Source organism: Chiloscyllium plagiosum, unplaced genomic scaffold (genome assembly GCF_037043375.1).
Source record: "Chiloscyllium plagiosum isolate Xiang-an unplaced genomic scaffold, Cpla_swu_hap1 HiC_scaffold_7, whole genome shotgun sequence".
Classification (NCBI taxonomy): domain Eukaryota; kingdom Metazoa; phylum Chordata; class Chondrichthyes; order Orectolobiformes; family Hemiscylliidae; genus Chiloscyllium; species Chiloscyllium plagiosum.
In genome coordinates this window covers 104,646,460-104,661,117 of record NW_028270145.1, presented here as the reverse complement: position 1 = coordinate 104,661,117, position 14,658 = coordinate 104,646,460, and the positions used below count along the sequence as shown (strand labels likewise).

The window sequence follows — 14,658 nt, the reverse complement described above, 5'->3', positions numbered from 1 at the left end:
AGTATGGGGAGAGAGCAGGACTGTAACACTGAAGATCAATCTTGATTATATTGAATGGTAGAGTAGGCTCAAAGGACTAAATAGCCTACTCCCGCTCCTAATGTTTCTAATGTGTTTCTATGTCTAATAGGTCTCTTTATCAACAATTTAAATGTCTTTGAGATGAGGTGGTAAGTTTGTGATATTTAATATTGTTTAAAGGATCTCTAGAATTGATATTCGTTACTTGGCTTATCTTTGGCTTTGTTTAAGTGTTCAGAATCCAGTTAAAGCAAATTCTAAAAAAAGCAGGCAGGAGGTAATCAGAGGACACCGATAAGGATAATTGGTGAAAGAAGCAAAGGCGAGATGTGCAGTGAAGATTATGCAGCGTGTTGTTGTGACATGGAATACGCTGTGTGAAAGGTTGATGGAAGCAGATTCAATTGCAACGTTCGAGAAGGAATTGAATCAATACCTGAAAAAGAACATTAATTGCTGGGCTACAGACAGACGGCTGAGGATTGTGGACTTAATTGGATAGTTCTTCCAATGAACTGGCATAGGCAAAATAGGCCAAATGGCCTCCTTCTGTACAGTAAGATTAGATGAAAGCAATTGTAGTTATTTTAATTAAACTGCCTGGATGCTGACAAAATGGCATAAGACCTTAAACAAAAACAGTCATACTGAATGCAGTAATATGGAAATCCAGCTTCAACATCTTGCATGTTTCACACTCTGTCTCTCATTAGACTTGACTGCAATTATAAGCACACATGGTCTGTTATTATCTACCAACAAGCACTTGTGCATTATGCAGTAAGAGAATTTCTTTCAGAAGACTACATCACTGTGGTATTATTACAGGCAACTTAAGCAGGAGTACAATTGTAGACAGAGCCCCTGTTTCACATGGCTTCAATTATGAGTTTTAATATTAAATCCTACAACTTAATTATATCTAAATACACTCTTGTCATATTTTAAGAACGTTTAAAATCCAGGTATATGAAATCTGAGAAATCATTTTCCAAGCATTGTTACTGGGGAAATGTTATCCACAGTTAACAACTGTTCTCCATATTTGATGTACCGTCCTGTCAAATTAGGTTGAGTTTTCTGTCTCTTTGGTGGGCTCTGTGAGATGCCATTTGTCTTGTGTTTCTCGGGCAGTGGCTGCAAGACTACTGAGATGCACTATCTACAAGATGCACTGCAGAAATTCACCAGAGATGCTCAGACAGCACCTTCCAAACCCACAACCATTTCCATCGAGATGGACAAGGGCAGCAGTTATAGGGGAACACCACCACCTGCAAGATCCACTCCAAGCCACTCACCATCCTAATTTGGAAATATATCGCCGTTCCTTCACTGTTGCTGAATCAAATCCTGGAATTCCCCATCTAATGGCATTGTGGGTCAACCCACAGCAGGTGGACTGCAGCTGTTCAGCTCACCACCGCCCTCTCAAGGGCAACTATGGACAGGCAATAAATGTTGGCCTAGCCAATGATGCCCACATCCCACAAATGAATAACAATAAAATTGAGGAGTGTCCTATTGCTGTTATGCTTTTTTATCTTTGGTGTCTATCCACGCACTGCAGTCCCTGCCACTACAATAGAATGTTGGGGAATCAAGTAGCTAATGAAGTACTTCTAAAGTACAGTCATGATCTTAATGTCAGAAGCACAGCAGTCTATGAGGATATAACAATGAGAAACAATGTGATACTGAACAATCAGTGATATACGTTAAGAGCTCCCTTGTTCTTCTCTGATTAGTACTACACGATCTTTTCTGAGACCTCTGTTCAGTCTCAGCCAAAAGCTCTTTTTGTACTGCACTCTGGAGCGGGGCTTGATCCCCTTGGGGTGATTGCAATTCCACTAAGCTGTGGTTGACGCTGTAGCATGAAGTAGATGGCAATGGAAAATCAAGCCAACAGTTTTCATTTCATTGCATAATGTTTATCTTCTCAGCTACATATGTGATTGTCACTTGGGTGCAGGAATTCTTCTCACTCATTTAGTCTGTCCATATGCCTTACATTTAGAGTTGTAACCATACTTCCCGATATCTATCTAAATAGCACTTACGATCAGTTAGAAGAATACTAGACAGGCAAAATATTTACACTTGACTTGATGGACCACAATTATTTCACAAATATAAAGTTTTGATTGCTTAGACCATTGAGTATTTATTTATTTATTGTCACATTTAATCGAGAAAGTACCAGTGAAACGTGTTTTGTTTCCCCAATCCACTGCCATTTTGAGTTACAAAAAGGAAATTACATAAATCGAGTTCAGCTTCTGCACAAGGGCTCTTCAAACTCAGCTGCAGGGCTTCTACAAGGTGTCTGCGAGGTGTACCAAGCTTCAAGCAGTCCCCACTCCAGGCACCATCACTGCCACAGCCAAAGAACAACCAAGTCTTGAGTTGACCTTGCGGACCTACTGAATGAGGAATCCTCTTCCGGGCACTGCCACCACTGAAGCCAATGATCAGCCCAGCAATGCCACAGCCAACGACCCACTGAATCCCTCACTCCAGGCTCCGGGCCTACCACACTAAGAGTCCTCGCTTCAGCCAACGATCGCCAAGCAGCGCCACAGCCAATGACCCACTAAGTCCATGAGTGTAGGCTCTGTGCCTATTGCACTAATAGTCCTCACTCCAACCATCAATCATCAAGCAATGCCACAACCGACGACCCACTGAGTCCCTGAGCCCAGACTCTGGGCACTGCCACTGCTGCAGCCAATCTCCGCCGCGTTGGGGCATGTTAATGTAGTTGGACAGGATGTCAGGGAGGGCACATTTAAAGTGCTGTCTGCAGTTCTTGTCACCCTGTTATGGAAGGACATTATTATATTGGAGAGGGTGTGGAAAAGATTCACAAGAATGTTACCGGGACTGGAGTTGTAAGGAGAGGGTGGAAAGGCTGGGACTCTTTTTGCCGGAGGTAGGAGGTTGAGGGGTGACCTTGTAGAAGTTTATAAAATAATGAGCAGTATAGAGAAGTGAATAGCAAAGGTCATTTTCCTGGTGGGTGTGGGAGGGGTTGTTCAAAATGAAAGGGCATGGTTTTAAGGTGAGAGGAGAAAAATTTAAAAGGGACCTGAGAGGCTACCTTTGCACACAGAGAGTGGTATTGTATGTGGAATAAGCAGCCAGAGGATGTGATGGATGCAGGTGCAGTTACAGGGTTAAAAAAAAACATTTGGGCAGGTAATGAATAGGAAAGATTTGGGAGGGATATGGGCCAATTGCAGGCAAATGGAACTAGATTAGTTTGGGAAACTTAGTCAGCATTGACGAGTTACTCCAAAGGTAAAAACAAGGACTGCAGATTTTGGAAACCAGAGTCTAGATTAGAGTGGTGCTGGTAAAGCTCAGCAGGTCAGGCAGCATCCGAGGAGCAGGAAAATCAATGTTTTGGGCAAAAGCCCTTCATTAGGATCTTCTGGATGAAGGGCTTTTGCCTGAAACGTCGAGTTACTCCAAAGGGTCTGTTTCTGTTGTCACAAAGCTGTCCCTTTTTTTCCAAAAGCTGTTCCTTGGCTCAAGAAGACTCTGTCCTTGATTTTTTTCAGAGGGAGGGGTAACAAACCAGGCCAGACTCTGATCAGTCTGGTTTGGTACAGAGAGGAAAAGGATTTTGAAAGGCCTTTTGTTTATATGTAAACAGATGAAACTTCAGGCCAAAGGGGGCATGTTTTAGAAGTGACCTGTATAAAGAGAGGGGAGTGGTCAGCTCTCTAGCTGAGCTGAGCAGTTTTAGTTCAGTATGACCTGGTGAGAAGTTCATCAGTGAGCTGTGTGGAAACTTTCTCTCTCTCTCTCTCACACTCTCTCTCACTCTCTCCCTCTCTCTCTCTGTTTTTGCCCTTCAACGTCAACCTGTGAGCATGTGTTCCATTTGTACTGGTTTTTAAAGGGAGTTTGCTGTGTATATTCGGAACAGCATAATTAAGTCTAGTTGAATAGATTGATAGATTGTGTTCTGTAGGGGTTCTTTATTCTGTTCTTTGTGTTTCATTGTATATTTTTGTGAATAAATTTTTGTCTGTTTTAAAATCTAGTAATCAACCTAGATAACTTACTCTGGGTAATTTTCACTGTACACTTACTGAAACAAATTGCAAAGTTATGGTCTGGGGCTGCCTGCTTAAGAAAGTTTTGAGTGATCTGGCTTGGTCCATCACACTGTGCTGTAACACTCTATGTTAGAACTCCACGATTAAATTGAAACATTACAATGCTCTATTATACGCATTTGGACAAAACACACACATGCAGTCGTTATTAAGTAGGTACACTGAACGAGTAAGATAATTCTAAACAATATAAGGATCTGTCTTAAACTCAGTGCAGCAGAATTTTACAGCTTAGTGTTTTTATTGTAGCTTTCACTCTCATAGGCTTTTAAACATACTCATTCTCCCAGTCCAAGGATAGGCATCATTGACGGTTATACAGCACCAGATACAGATAGACGCACCCTTATTCCATACTGGACATTTCCTCTGTTTACACAGCAACTTGCCCCTCTCGCAAACTCAATCATTTCTTTTTACTTCTGTATGTTCTTTTAAGGCCATAAGATATAGGAACAGTAGGAGACCATTTCGTCCATCAAGTCGGCTCCGTCAGTTAATGAGATCATGCTGATCTGATAATCCTCAGCTCCAGCTTTCTGTTTTTCCATTATAACCCTTGACTCACTTCCTGATTAAAAATCTGTCTCTCTCAGCTTTGAATATACTTAATGACCCAGCCCTCTGTGAGAGTTCCACAGATTCACAACCCTCTGAGAGAAGAAATTCCACCTCATCTCTGTCCTGATTCTTACTCTAAGAGTATGCCCTCTAGTTTGAGACTGTCCCACAAAAGGAAACAAACCTCTCTGCATCTATCCTGTCAAGTGAGCCAAGAATCTTGTATGTTTCAATAAGGCCATTCTCATTCTTCTCGACTCCAATGAGTACAGATCCAACCTACTCAATCTCTTGCTTATAAACAGTCCCTCCACATCTGCATCAACCTAGTGAACATTCTAGAACGCCTCCAATCCCAAAAATATCTTTCTTTGGATAAGAGGTCCAGAACTGTCCACAGTATTCCAGCTGCAAGTTTTAGCAAAACCTCCCTAGTTTCATATTCCATTCCCTTTGAAATAAAGGTCAAAATGTGTCTTTGTTATTACCTGCTGAACTTGGAAGCTCAATGTTTGGTGATCCATGGATCAAAACTCCCTACTATTTTTTTGAAAAATAGCTGCGCCCTCAACAAGGAACTCCACAGCACCGTTCCGGCTTCGGGGAGTTTCTCAGCTAAGCCAGATGTTTGAGTGTTGTTTGCAAGCAGAGAGAGAAATAATTACTTTACATCCACTCAAGCAGGTACTTAATGTCCCACCTGAAAGACAGCAACACTGACAATGCAGTGATCCCATGACACACTTCATTTAGATTTTGTTGCTCTGCTCTGAGTAAATGCATATATGGTATGGAATGACACTTGATAAGATTTGACAAGGTGTGATCAACAACAATTGGAGGCATGAGTGTGTAGAAAATGGAAGAGGACCTTCAGCCCATTGAGCTTGTGTTGATTTCAGGTTCACAATGGCTGATCTGCATTGTTGTTTGCAGAGCTACCTATTTCAATTTTTAAAATTAATTTGAGGAACTTGGGCATCTCTGGATGGCCAGCAGTGATAGCCCATCCCAATTTGCCCTTGAGTAGGTGGTGGTGAGCTGCCTTCTTGAATCGCTGCTGTCCACTTGCTGTGGGTTGACCCCCAATGCTGTTAGGGAGGGAATTCCAGGATTTTGATCCAACGTCTGTGAAGGAACCGTGACACATTTCCAAGTCAGGGTGGTGAGCGGCTTGAAGGGGAACTTGCAAGTGGTGGTGTTCCCAAGTCCTCCATCGTCAGACCACAGCGAAACGACGGTTGGAGGAAGAACGCCTCATCTTCCGGCTAGGAACCCTCCAACCACAAGGGATGGACTCGGATTTCACCAGTTTCCTCATTTCCCCTCCCCCCAGCCTGTCTCAGTCAAATCCATCAAATTCAGCACCGCCTTCCTAACCTGCAATCTTCTTCCCGACCTCTCCGCCCCCACCCCAGTCTGACCTATCACCCTCACCTTGACCTCTTTCCACCTATCACATTTCCGACGCCCCTCCCCCAAGTCCCTCCTCCCTATCTTTTATCTTAGCCTGCTGGACCAACTTCCCTCATTCCTGAAGAAGGGCTAATGCCCGAAACGTCGATTCTCCTGTTCCCTAGATGCTGCCTGACCTGCTGCGCTTTTCCAGCAACACATTTCCATCTTGTGTTCCCAAGTACCTTGTCCTTCTCGATGGAAGTGGTTGTGGGTTTGGAAGGTGCTGTCTAAGGAGCTTTAATGAATTTCAATTCCAGAAAGCAAATCGATGGAGTTATATAGAGACCAATGCATCAATACTGCCATCCCATGAAAGAAGCTAATAGGCCAGTGAGAGAGACTGACCACTTGAGAGGAACAGCTGGAGTACAGCTTCAGGTTTCTCACATTTGATTGGGTTGGGAAATAAATGCTGCCCTTACCAGCAATACCATAGCCTACAAGCAAATTAAGAAAAAAAATCCTTTAGTCCACCATCAATATCCCACAGTGTTCTATCCACTGTGTCAGAATCCACTCATCAGAGTTGGGGAGACAATGATCTACAGTCTGTCAGCAATAACTATGGGTGGTTTCAACATTTCCTTTTTTATCATTATGTTGTTATGAAGTTGAATGTGGGTACAGTACCTTTGATAGAGGGTGAATGCTGTTCTGATCTCAGAGCTGAAAATGTGTTGCTGGAAAAGCGCAGCAGGTCAGGCAGCATCCAAGGAGCAGGAGAATCGACGTTTCGGGCATAAGCCCTTCTTGCTTATTCCCGAAACGTCGATTCTCCTGTTCCTTGGATGCTGCCTGACCTGCTGCGCTTTTCCAGCAACACATTTTCAGCTCTGATCTCCAGCATCTGCAGCCCTCACTTTCTCCCTGAACTGAGATCTTACAAGCACCTGTGCATATGATGAGAAGGCAATCCAAAGGAGTACTGGAAAAAATGGAAAATATGTAACATTTGGCTGTGAAAGATACAGGTATCCCTCACTATCCGAAAGTAGAGCGTAGCAATGAAACCTTTCGTAAGTCGAAATGGCATAAAGCAAAGGAGCTTTAATTTATATGGGAAAAGTTTTTGCTTTTTCTCGTAAAAGCGAAAATCCTCTTCGGATTTCTTTCATTTAGGGAAAAAGGTACTGATGTACGTCTTTCGTAAAAATGAAGTGGCGTAAAGCGAACTATCGAAAAGTGGGGATACCTGTTCTTGAGTTATGGTTGCTGTTTTGACAGCAACTTCTGTTTTCATTTTTAACAACTTTTCACCACAAGCACCCTACACCCACTACCCCCACCACCACCAAAACTATAGCATAACCGCTGTCTCTTCACATTTCACTTCAGCTCTGCTGAAAGTCATCTAGACTCGAAACGTTACCTTTCTGTCTTCATCACAGGAAATGACGTCACCAACCCAAAGAAACCCAAACATATAAATAGAAAGCAGGAATTATCAGCAGTGCTTCACCTGAGGCCCGCTGAAGATGTTACCTAGTAGGGTGATGAAACGTCTGGAAATGAACCTTCCAGCTCAGCGAACACACCTACAACCACAACCTCAACCTGAGCTACAAATCTTCTCAAAACCCGCTAAGCTTTCTGTCTCTCCATCAGTGCTGCCTGACCCTCTGTAATCTCTAGCAGTTGTTGTTTCCAGTACAGATTCCAGCATCTGCAGTAATTTGCTCCTACGTCTTATTTAAGTAATTCCTTTTCAATCCTTCTTGTAACTCAAAAATAGCGCTGGGTTCAGGCGACAAAACACTTTTCACTGTATCGTCAAGATTTTTGTGACAGTAAATAAACCATTCAATCACTCATGTGATGATAAGTGGGAAAGACCAAGGTCATGTCTGTCAATGCAAAACAGTATTTACATGAGCTGCTCTTAGACACCAGCAGCAGAAATGTCACCCACTGCAATACGTAACCTTGTGGTCAGGTTCCTATCTCTCACTCCATCAGGTGAATCAGCGTCTATAGAAGTGCATGCCACAAGTAGCATTAGGCATATCTTGGAGCGACTTATGATGTCAGCTTTCAAGTTTCAGTCTCGTAATAAAAGATGCATGGAGGAAAAAGAGCGAAAAGAGAAAGTGAGTGTGAAGTGAGGCTGCAGGCTTACGTGAAAACAAAACATTGGCATGCAAGGATAGAGTATATGGTCAGAATTAAAGTTCTTTACACAAATGTATGGGGTGTAAGGAACAAGTTAAAAATTCAAATTGGAAATTATGATATATTGGCCATTAACGAGATATGACTGCAGGAAGGTCAGGACTAAGAATTAAAGGTTATAGGTTATAAGGTTTCCGGGAGGAATAGAGAAGACGGCAGAAGGGCTGGAGTAGCATTACTGATGAAAAAAGAATCTCTTCTATGGAGAGGGAGGATGTAATGAGGGCAAAGCACCCAGTGGAGATCATATGGGTGGTACTGGAAAACTGTGAAGGACTAAAACTGCAGTAAGTGTCATATATAGACCACTTGGCAATAGCTCAGAAGTGCTAGATTATATAAATGCTGCAATTAGGTAACTATGCAGCAAAGATAGAGGAGTATAAATGGGCAATTCTAATATTAACATGGACTGGGAGAGACAGACAAACACCTGCCAGACAGGTTATAAATGGGTGATTCTAATATTAACATGGACTGGGAGAGACAGACAAGCACCTGCCAGAGAGGTTATGAATTTCTAGTGTGTGTCTGGGATAGTTTCCTGCGGCAATATGTCTTGGATATGACAAGGAGACAAGCAATATTAAATCTAATAATGAGCAATGAACCTAATTTAGTTCAGTGACCTAGTTGTTCGTGAGCATTTGTGAAATTGTAATCATAATATGATCAAGTTTCATATAATGTTTGTAAGAGGCAAGCTCAGGTCGGATACTAGAATTTTGGATTTAAGTAAGGCAGACTTTAATGGGATGAAGCAGAGTCTGTCCACAGGAAAATGGGAAGCCCTGCTAATTGGTAAAACAACCAAGGAAAAGTGGAGGGTGTTCAAAGAAAGTTTTAATGCTATTCCTAAGCGGTTTGTACCCACAAGAAGGAAAAGCTCCATCTCATAAAAGAAAACCTATCCTGGACTTCTGAAAACAAAGGGGTTATAAAATGTAAAGAACAGTACAGATTCCACAGAATGTGACAAATACAAAGGGCTATAAAACAGCTTATAAGAGTGCTAAAAAGAATATGAAAAGAAACTTTTGTTCATAAAGGAAAAAAGGACATAAAATGCAATCAGAAGAGATTATAGAGTTATGTAAAGGGAAATTGGCTGTTTAAGAGTGCTATGATCCACTGAAGACTGAGAGTATGAATATTAGCAATGACAGGGGAAATGACAGGCATGCTGAATGAGGACTTTGCTTCAGTATTCACAGAAGTTAAGGAGGATAGTTTGCTGCAACTCCCAAAAAATATTAACAAAAGATCAGGGACAGGATCTAAATAAAACTAGCTTAAGTAAATCACCAATAATAGGGAAATTAATGTAACTGAAGAGTGACAAATCGCTAGGACTTATGTTTCCATCCGTGGGTGGTAAAGAGAATATTGCCAATGCCCTAACTATAATTTTCAGAGTTCCCTGGATTCAGGGTTCAATCTCTGAATTAGAAATTTGCAGAGGTCACTCTGCTCTTTCTGAAAGGTAACAGAGGGATACTAGGAATTACAGACCAGTTAGCCTGACATCTGTGGTTGGCAAATTGTTGGAGTTTGTAATCAAGGATAGGGTAACCGATTACCTTGAAATTTTTCAGTTAATCAGGGAGAGTCAACATGGCTTCATGCCTGACAGATCTGTTTTTGGAGAGGTGAAAAAGGTGGTGGACAGAAATAAGTCAATGGATGTTGTTTGTATGGACCTCCAGAAGGCTTTTGATAAAGTTCCACATGAGAGACAGTTAGCAGCATATGAGGAGCAGGAGAGTCGATGTTTCAGGCATAAGCCCTTCATCAGGAATTTGGGGAGGAAGGCGGATGAGTGATTAATAAGGGGGTGGGTGTGGGGCTGGGACAAGGTAGGTGGGAAGGTGACAGGTGGATGCAGTTGGAGGGGGATAATTATGATAGGTCGGTGGGGAGGCTGGAGCAGATAGGTGAGAAGGAGGATGGACAGATAGGACTGGTCAATAGGGCAGTGCTGAGTTGGATCTAGGATAAGGTAGGGAGAAGGGAGGTTTGGAAACTAGTGAAATCAATGTTGATGCCATGTGGTTGAAGGTGGACAATGAAGTGTTCTTCCTCCAGTTGGAGGTGGCTTTGGTTTGGTGGTAGAGGAGGCCAGAACTTACATGTCCTTGGGGGAGTGGGAGGGGGAGTTGAAGTGGTCAGCCGCAGGGTAGTAAGATTGTTTGGTGTGTGTGTCCAGAGATGTTCCCTAAAATGCTTTCAAATTGCCAGGAAGCTGTCTGCCTGGAATCTGTGTTAGGGCCTCAAGTATTCATTCATGACTTGGATGATGGCAAAAAAAAGTCAAATATCCAGATTTGCTGATGACACAAAATTGTTCAGCATTCTAGAAACTGTTAGTGGCAGCATAAAATTACAATAGAAGATTGATAGATTAGATGACAATTGCAACATTTAAAAGGCATTTGGATGGGTATATGAATAGGAAGGGTTTTGAGGGATATGGGCCGGGTGCTGGCAGGTGGGACTAAATTGGGTTAGGGTATCTGGTCGGCATGGACAAGTTGGACTGAAGAGTCTGTTTCCATACTGTACATCTCTATAACTCTATGAATAGCCAAAGCACTGGCAGGTGGATTTTAATGTGAGCAAATCTGAGGTTATTCATTTTGGCTTGAAAAAGGATACTTTTTAGAAGGCACAAAATTAGGTACAGTGGATGTCCAACAAGATTTGGAGGTTTAGGTGCATAGTTGTTTAAAATACCATGAACAGGTGCAGAAAATAGTCAAGAAGACAAATGGAATGCTGGTTTTCATATCTAAAGATTGGAGTATAGGGATACAGACGTTATGCTGCAGTTAAATGAAACCCTAGTTAGACTGTACTTAGAATACTGTGAGCCTATCTGGGCACCAACTCTCAGGTTATTTTGGACCTGGCAAGGATTCAACGCATGTTTACAAGGTTGGTACCTGGACTTCTGGGGTTACATTATGAAGAGAGATTAGACAAATTAAACCTTTATTCTCTAGAATTCAGAAGGTTAAGAGGTGATCTAATTGAAATATTAACAGGGAAACACAGGGTAGATAAACATAAACTACTTCTGCAGTTTGAAGAGTCTAGAACCTGGGGACTTAGAATTAGGGCCACGCCTTTCTGGAATAGTGTAGGTTTGGAACTCTCTTCCTCAAGTGATGGTCAATGCTAATGTAATTGTTGAATTTAAATCTGAGATAGACAATCTTTTATTAAGGCATTTGAGCTCAAAGCAGGCATTTTGAGTTAGGCCACAGATCAGCCATGATCTTATTTATGTCACAGTGGATTCAAAGGGCTCAATGGCCTATCCCTGTTTCTATGTTCCTAAGTGTTGTGCTAACTAGCTGTTTTTCTACGGTGCAACTTCTATGTAATTCTAAGTTGGTGATGTGATGGATCAGTCATCAATTACCTGGAAGGCTGCAGGCACAACAATGCATCAAGATGCTTAACACTGTTGAGGACTTAGCATTGTCTAGTGCCCCTGCTATTGGATTCACCAGCCTCTGGGTATGTGCAATCACAGAATGAATGGGAGCTGTTCACAAAAGCTACCCCCTATAACCTTGTAACATATTTTGTTGAGAAAAATAAGACATTGTGCAGATTCAAGTGCCCCTCCCAAGTCACTCACCTTCCTAAACTGGATGCATGCCATTGTCCTTTCATCATTATTGGGTCAACATATGGAATTCACTCCCATTGTCGGAGCACTTTCTCCAGATGGAGAGTAACAGGTTAAGGAGAAGGACTGCCACTGTATTTTAGGGCATCAATAGGTGGGCAGAAGGAATCTTAGCAAATCTGAGAATCCAATCACATCTTGTAAATGAAATTAAATCTTAAATAGAGGGAAATTTATAAGCAGGGAAGTGATGGCCGAATGGTACTATTGCTGGACTGTTAATCCAAGACCCAGGTAATGTTCTGGGGCCCAAGAAAGAAATTGCTGGAAAAGCTGAGCAGGTCTGGCAGCATCCGTGGAGAGAAATCAGAGTTAACGTTTCAGGTTGAGTGACCCTTCCTCAGAATGATCTGGGTACCCGGGTTTGAATTATGCCCCAACAGATGGTGAAATTTGAATTCAATTGAAAACAAAATATGGAAGTTAGAGTCTAATGATGACCTCAAATCCATTGTCGATTGTCTGGAAAATATATCTAGTTCATTGATGTCCTTTAGGGAAGGGAACTGTCATCTCTACCTTGTCTATTCTACGCATTACTCCAGACGCAGAGCAATGTGGTTGACTCTTAACTGCTGTCTGGGCAATTAAGGATGGGCAATAAACTCTAGCCTAACCAGTGACCTCTTCAACCATGAATAAATTTTTAAAATGAAGTTGTTAGGAGCTGAAATGTGTCAGATTTCTTTATGCTCTCCTTGTATCTTTTTTCCCTGAATGATTTTGTTTGTTTAACTTTTCCTTGAAGGAGCTGGTGGATGGTCACCCCTGGAATCTGACAAATACCAATGGTTACAGATGGACCTCGGTGAGAGAACAGAAATCACCGCCGTAGCAAGCCAGGGGCGGTATGGGAGCTCAGACTGGGTGACACGCTACCTGTTAATGTTCAGTGACACAGGAAGGAACTGGAAACAGTATCGCCAAGAAGACAGCATTTGGGTAGGGAACCCGTAGTTAATTCATATCAATTGTATTGTACAAAATGACAATGTGGCAGTGCAATGATAAAGACTACATTTTTTGGCTTGCCTTGTGCTGTAATGGGAACAGAATATTTATTTAATCAGTTTAAAGTCATTGTATCCCATGTTCTATCTTTTGTTAAATTTTTATTCTGTTGCTCGTTTCTAATTTTCTTGCTAATGGCATGAAATCCTTATTGTCCACCACAGATTTTGACATTAATGAGAGAGTTGACGTAAAAGATTTTGGATCTTGTCATAGATGGTCACGATGTTGCTCCCATGCTACCTCAGCTCCTCTGACAACTACTTACTGCTTATTTTGTGGCCAAATTCTGATATTACTTCAGCAGCCACTCTTTTCAAATAGCCTTTTTGAATTAGAATGCAAATTCTACCCTGGATTGGAAATTATTCTTCCACCACAGTGTGCTTATTCTCTTTCAGTTCTGGAAAGTTGAAATACATTTTCTGCTTTGGTGCTCCCAGATGGGAACCACGCTTGGAATATTGGTCAGAGACTTGGTCCGAACTGTCGATCAGGTTCATGTCTATCATGATTTCTTTTGTATTTTTCTCCAATTTTATTGACTGTTTACATTATGTGCAGCTACAGTTGTTGATAGCTGCAAGTTTGGGCAGGGTGACCCTGCAGAGCATACGAATATTTATCAGTAATCTTTTCGGATGTGCCAATATTAGTAATGGCATTCCCACACCAAATAATTGGAATGTCACTGCTTTAAGGAAACGTAAGCCCCTTGTGAACCACAAGTGTGTGATTCACTCAATATTGCAAGCACTATCTTGTTTGAATTACATTAATGATTAGCACCAAAATAGCATCAGCAATTGAAATTAATACAACCCTTGCTGTGTGATATAATGAACCAATGCACAATTATTGTTACTTGAAGCTTTCTGTTAAGGATCAGCTTTGCATTCACTTCTTTCCCCCTATAGTTCACAGTGACACACTTTGAATAAGTGTAAGTTACTGACAGGGAATTTAGTCATATCCAGCATTGGTTATTGTCAGAGATTCGTATTTCTGCTGTCAAGCCCTCCAATTAGCTTTTGAAAACCATGTTTCATACATCCAATTGTGTGCACGTCAAAGTTACATGACTCAGAAAGAACACTATGTTGAATTTCATCTCTGTAAAAAGTATGGAAAGATATTGGTGAACAGGACATGGGAGAATTACAAAATTGGATAATAGCCCAATTCGCAATTTAGTCTTGAAATTATGGCCTGATGTCTTCCACTTGGCATTAACATAGAGCACATTTATGTATATTTATGGTTACATTTAAGACAGAGATCAGTAGCTCGAGTGTTTTAGGGTGAGTATCCCTGTTATCTCCACACCTGCCTGTTCAGAAAAGGCCGGCACTGGGAATGACCAAGCTGGGAGAGAGGAATGGTTTTCATGAGGACTAGGACATTGACATTGATGGTAACGGTGTTATAGAGCAGAGTGGTTGCTTCATAAATGCCAGAATGAATGAAGGACCTAATGATGAGATAAATTGGACATTGAAAATTACAATTGTTAGTGCAGTATAGAATGACCGCTGCATTTTCAGAGAGGCACTGTTAAAGAGTCATAGGATAACAGAGGTGTACAGCATGGAAAGAGACCCTTCGGTCTAA

At 41.7% G+C, this 14,658-nt stretch overlaps 1 protein-coding gene across 3 annotated transcripts in view; it reads left to right on the top strand.

The window, feature by feature from the left end:
• Positions 1 to 14,658, top strand: part of LOC122551782 (contactin-associated protein-like 5) — a 1,118,157-nt gene that overhangs the window by 204,633 nt on the left and 898,866 nt on the right. For all 3 annotated transcript variants that reach the window (XM_087989332.1, XM_043694246.2, XM_087989333.1), the window contains exon 3: positions 12,785 to 12,978. In XM_087989332.1, the coding sequence (XP_087845458.1) occupies positions 12,785 to 12,978 (194 nt within the window). The remainder of the gene's footprint in view (positions 1 to 12,784; positions 12,979 to 14,658) is intronic.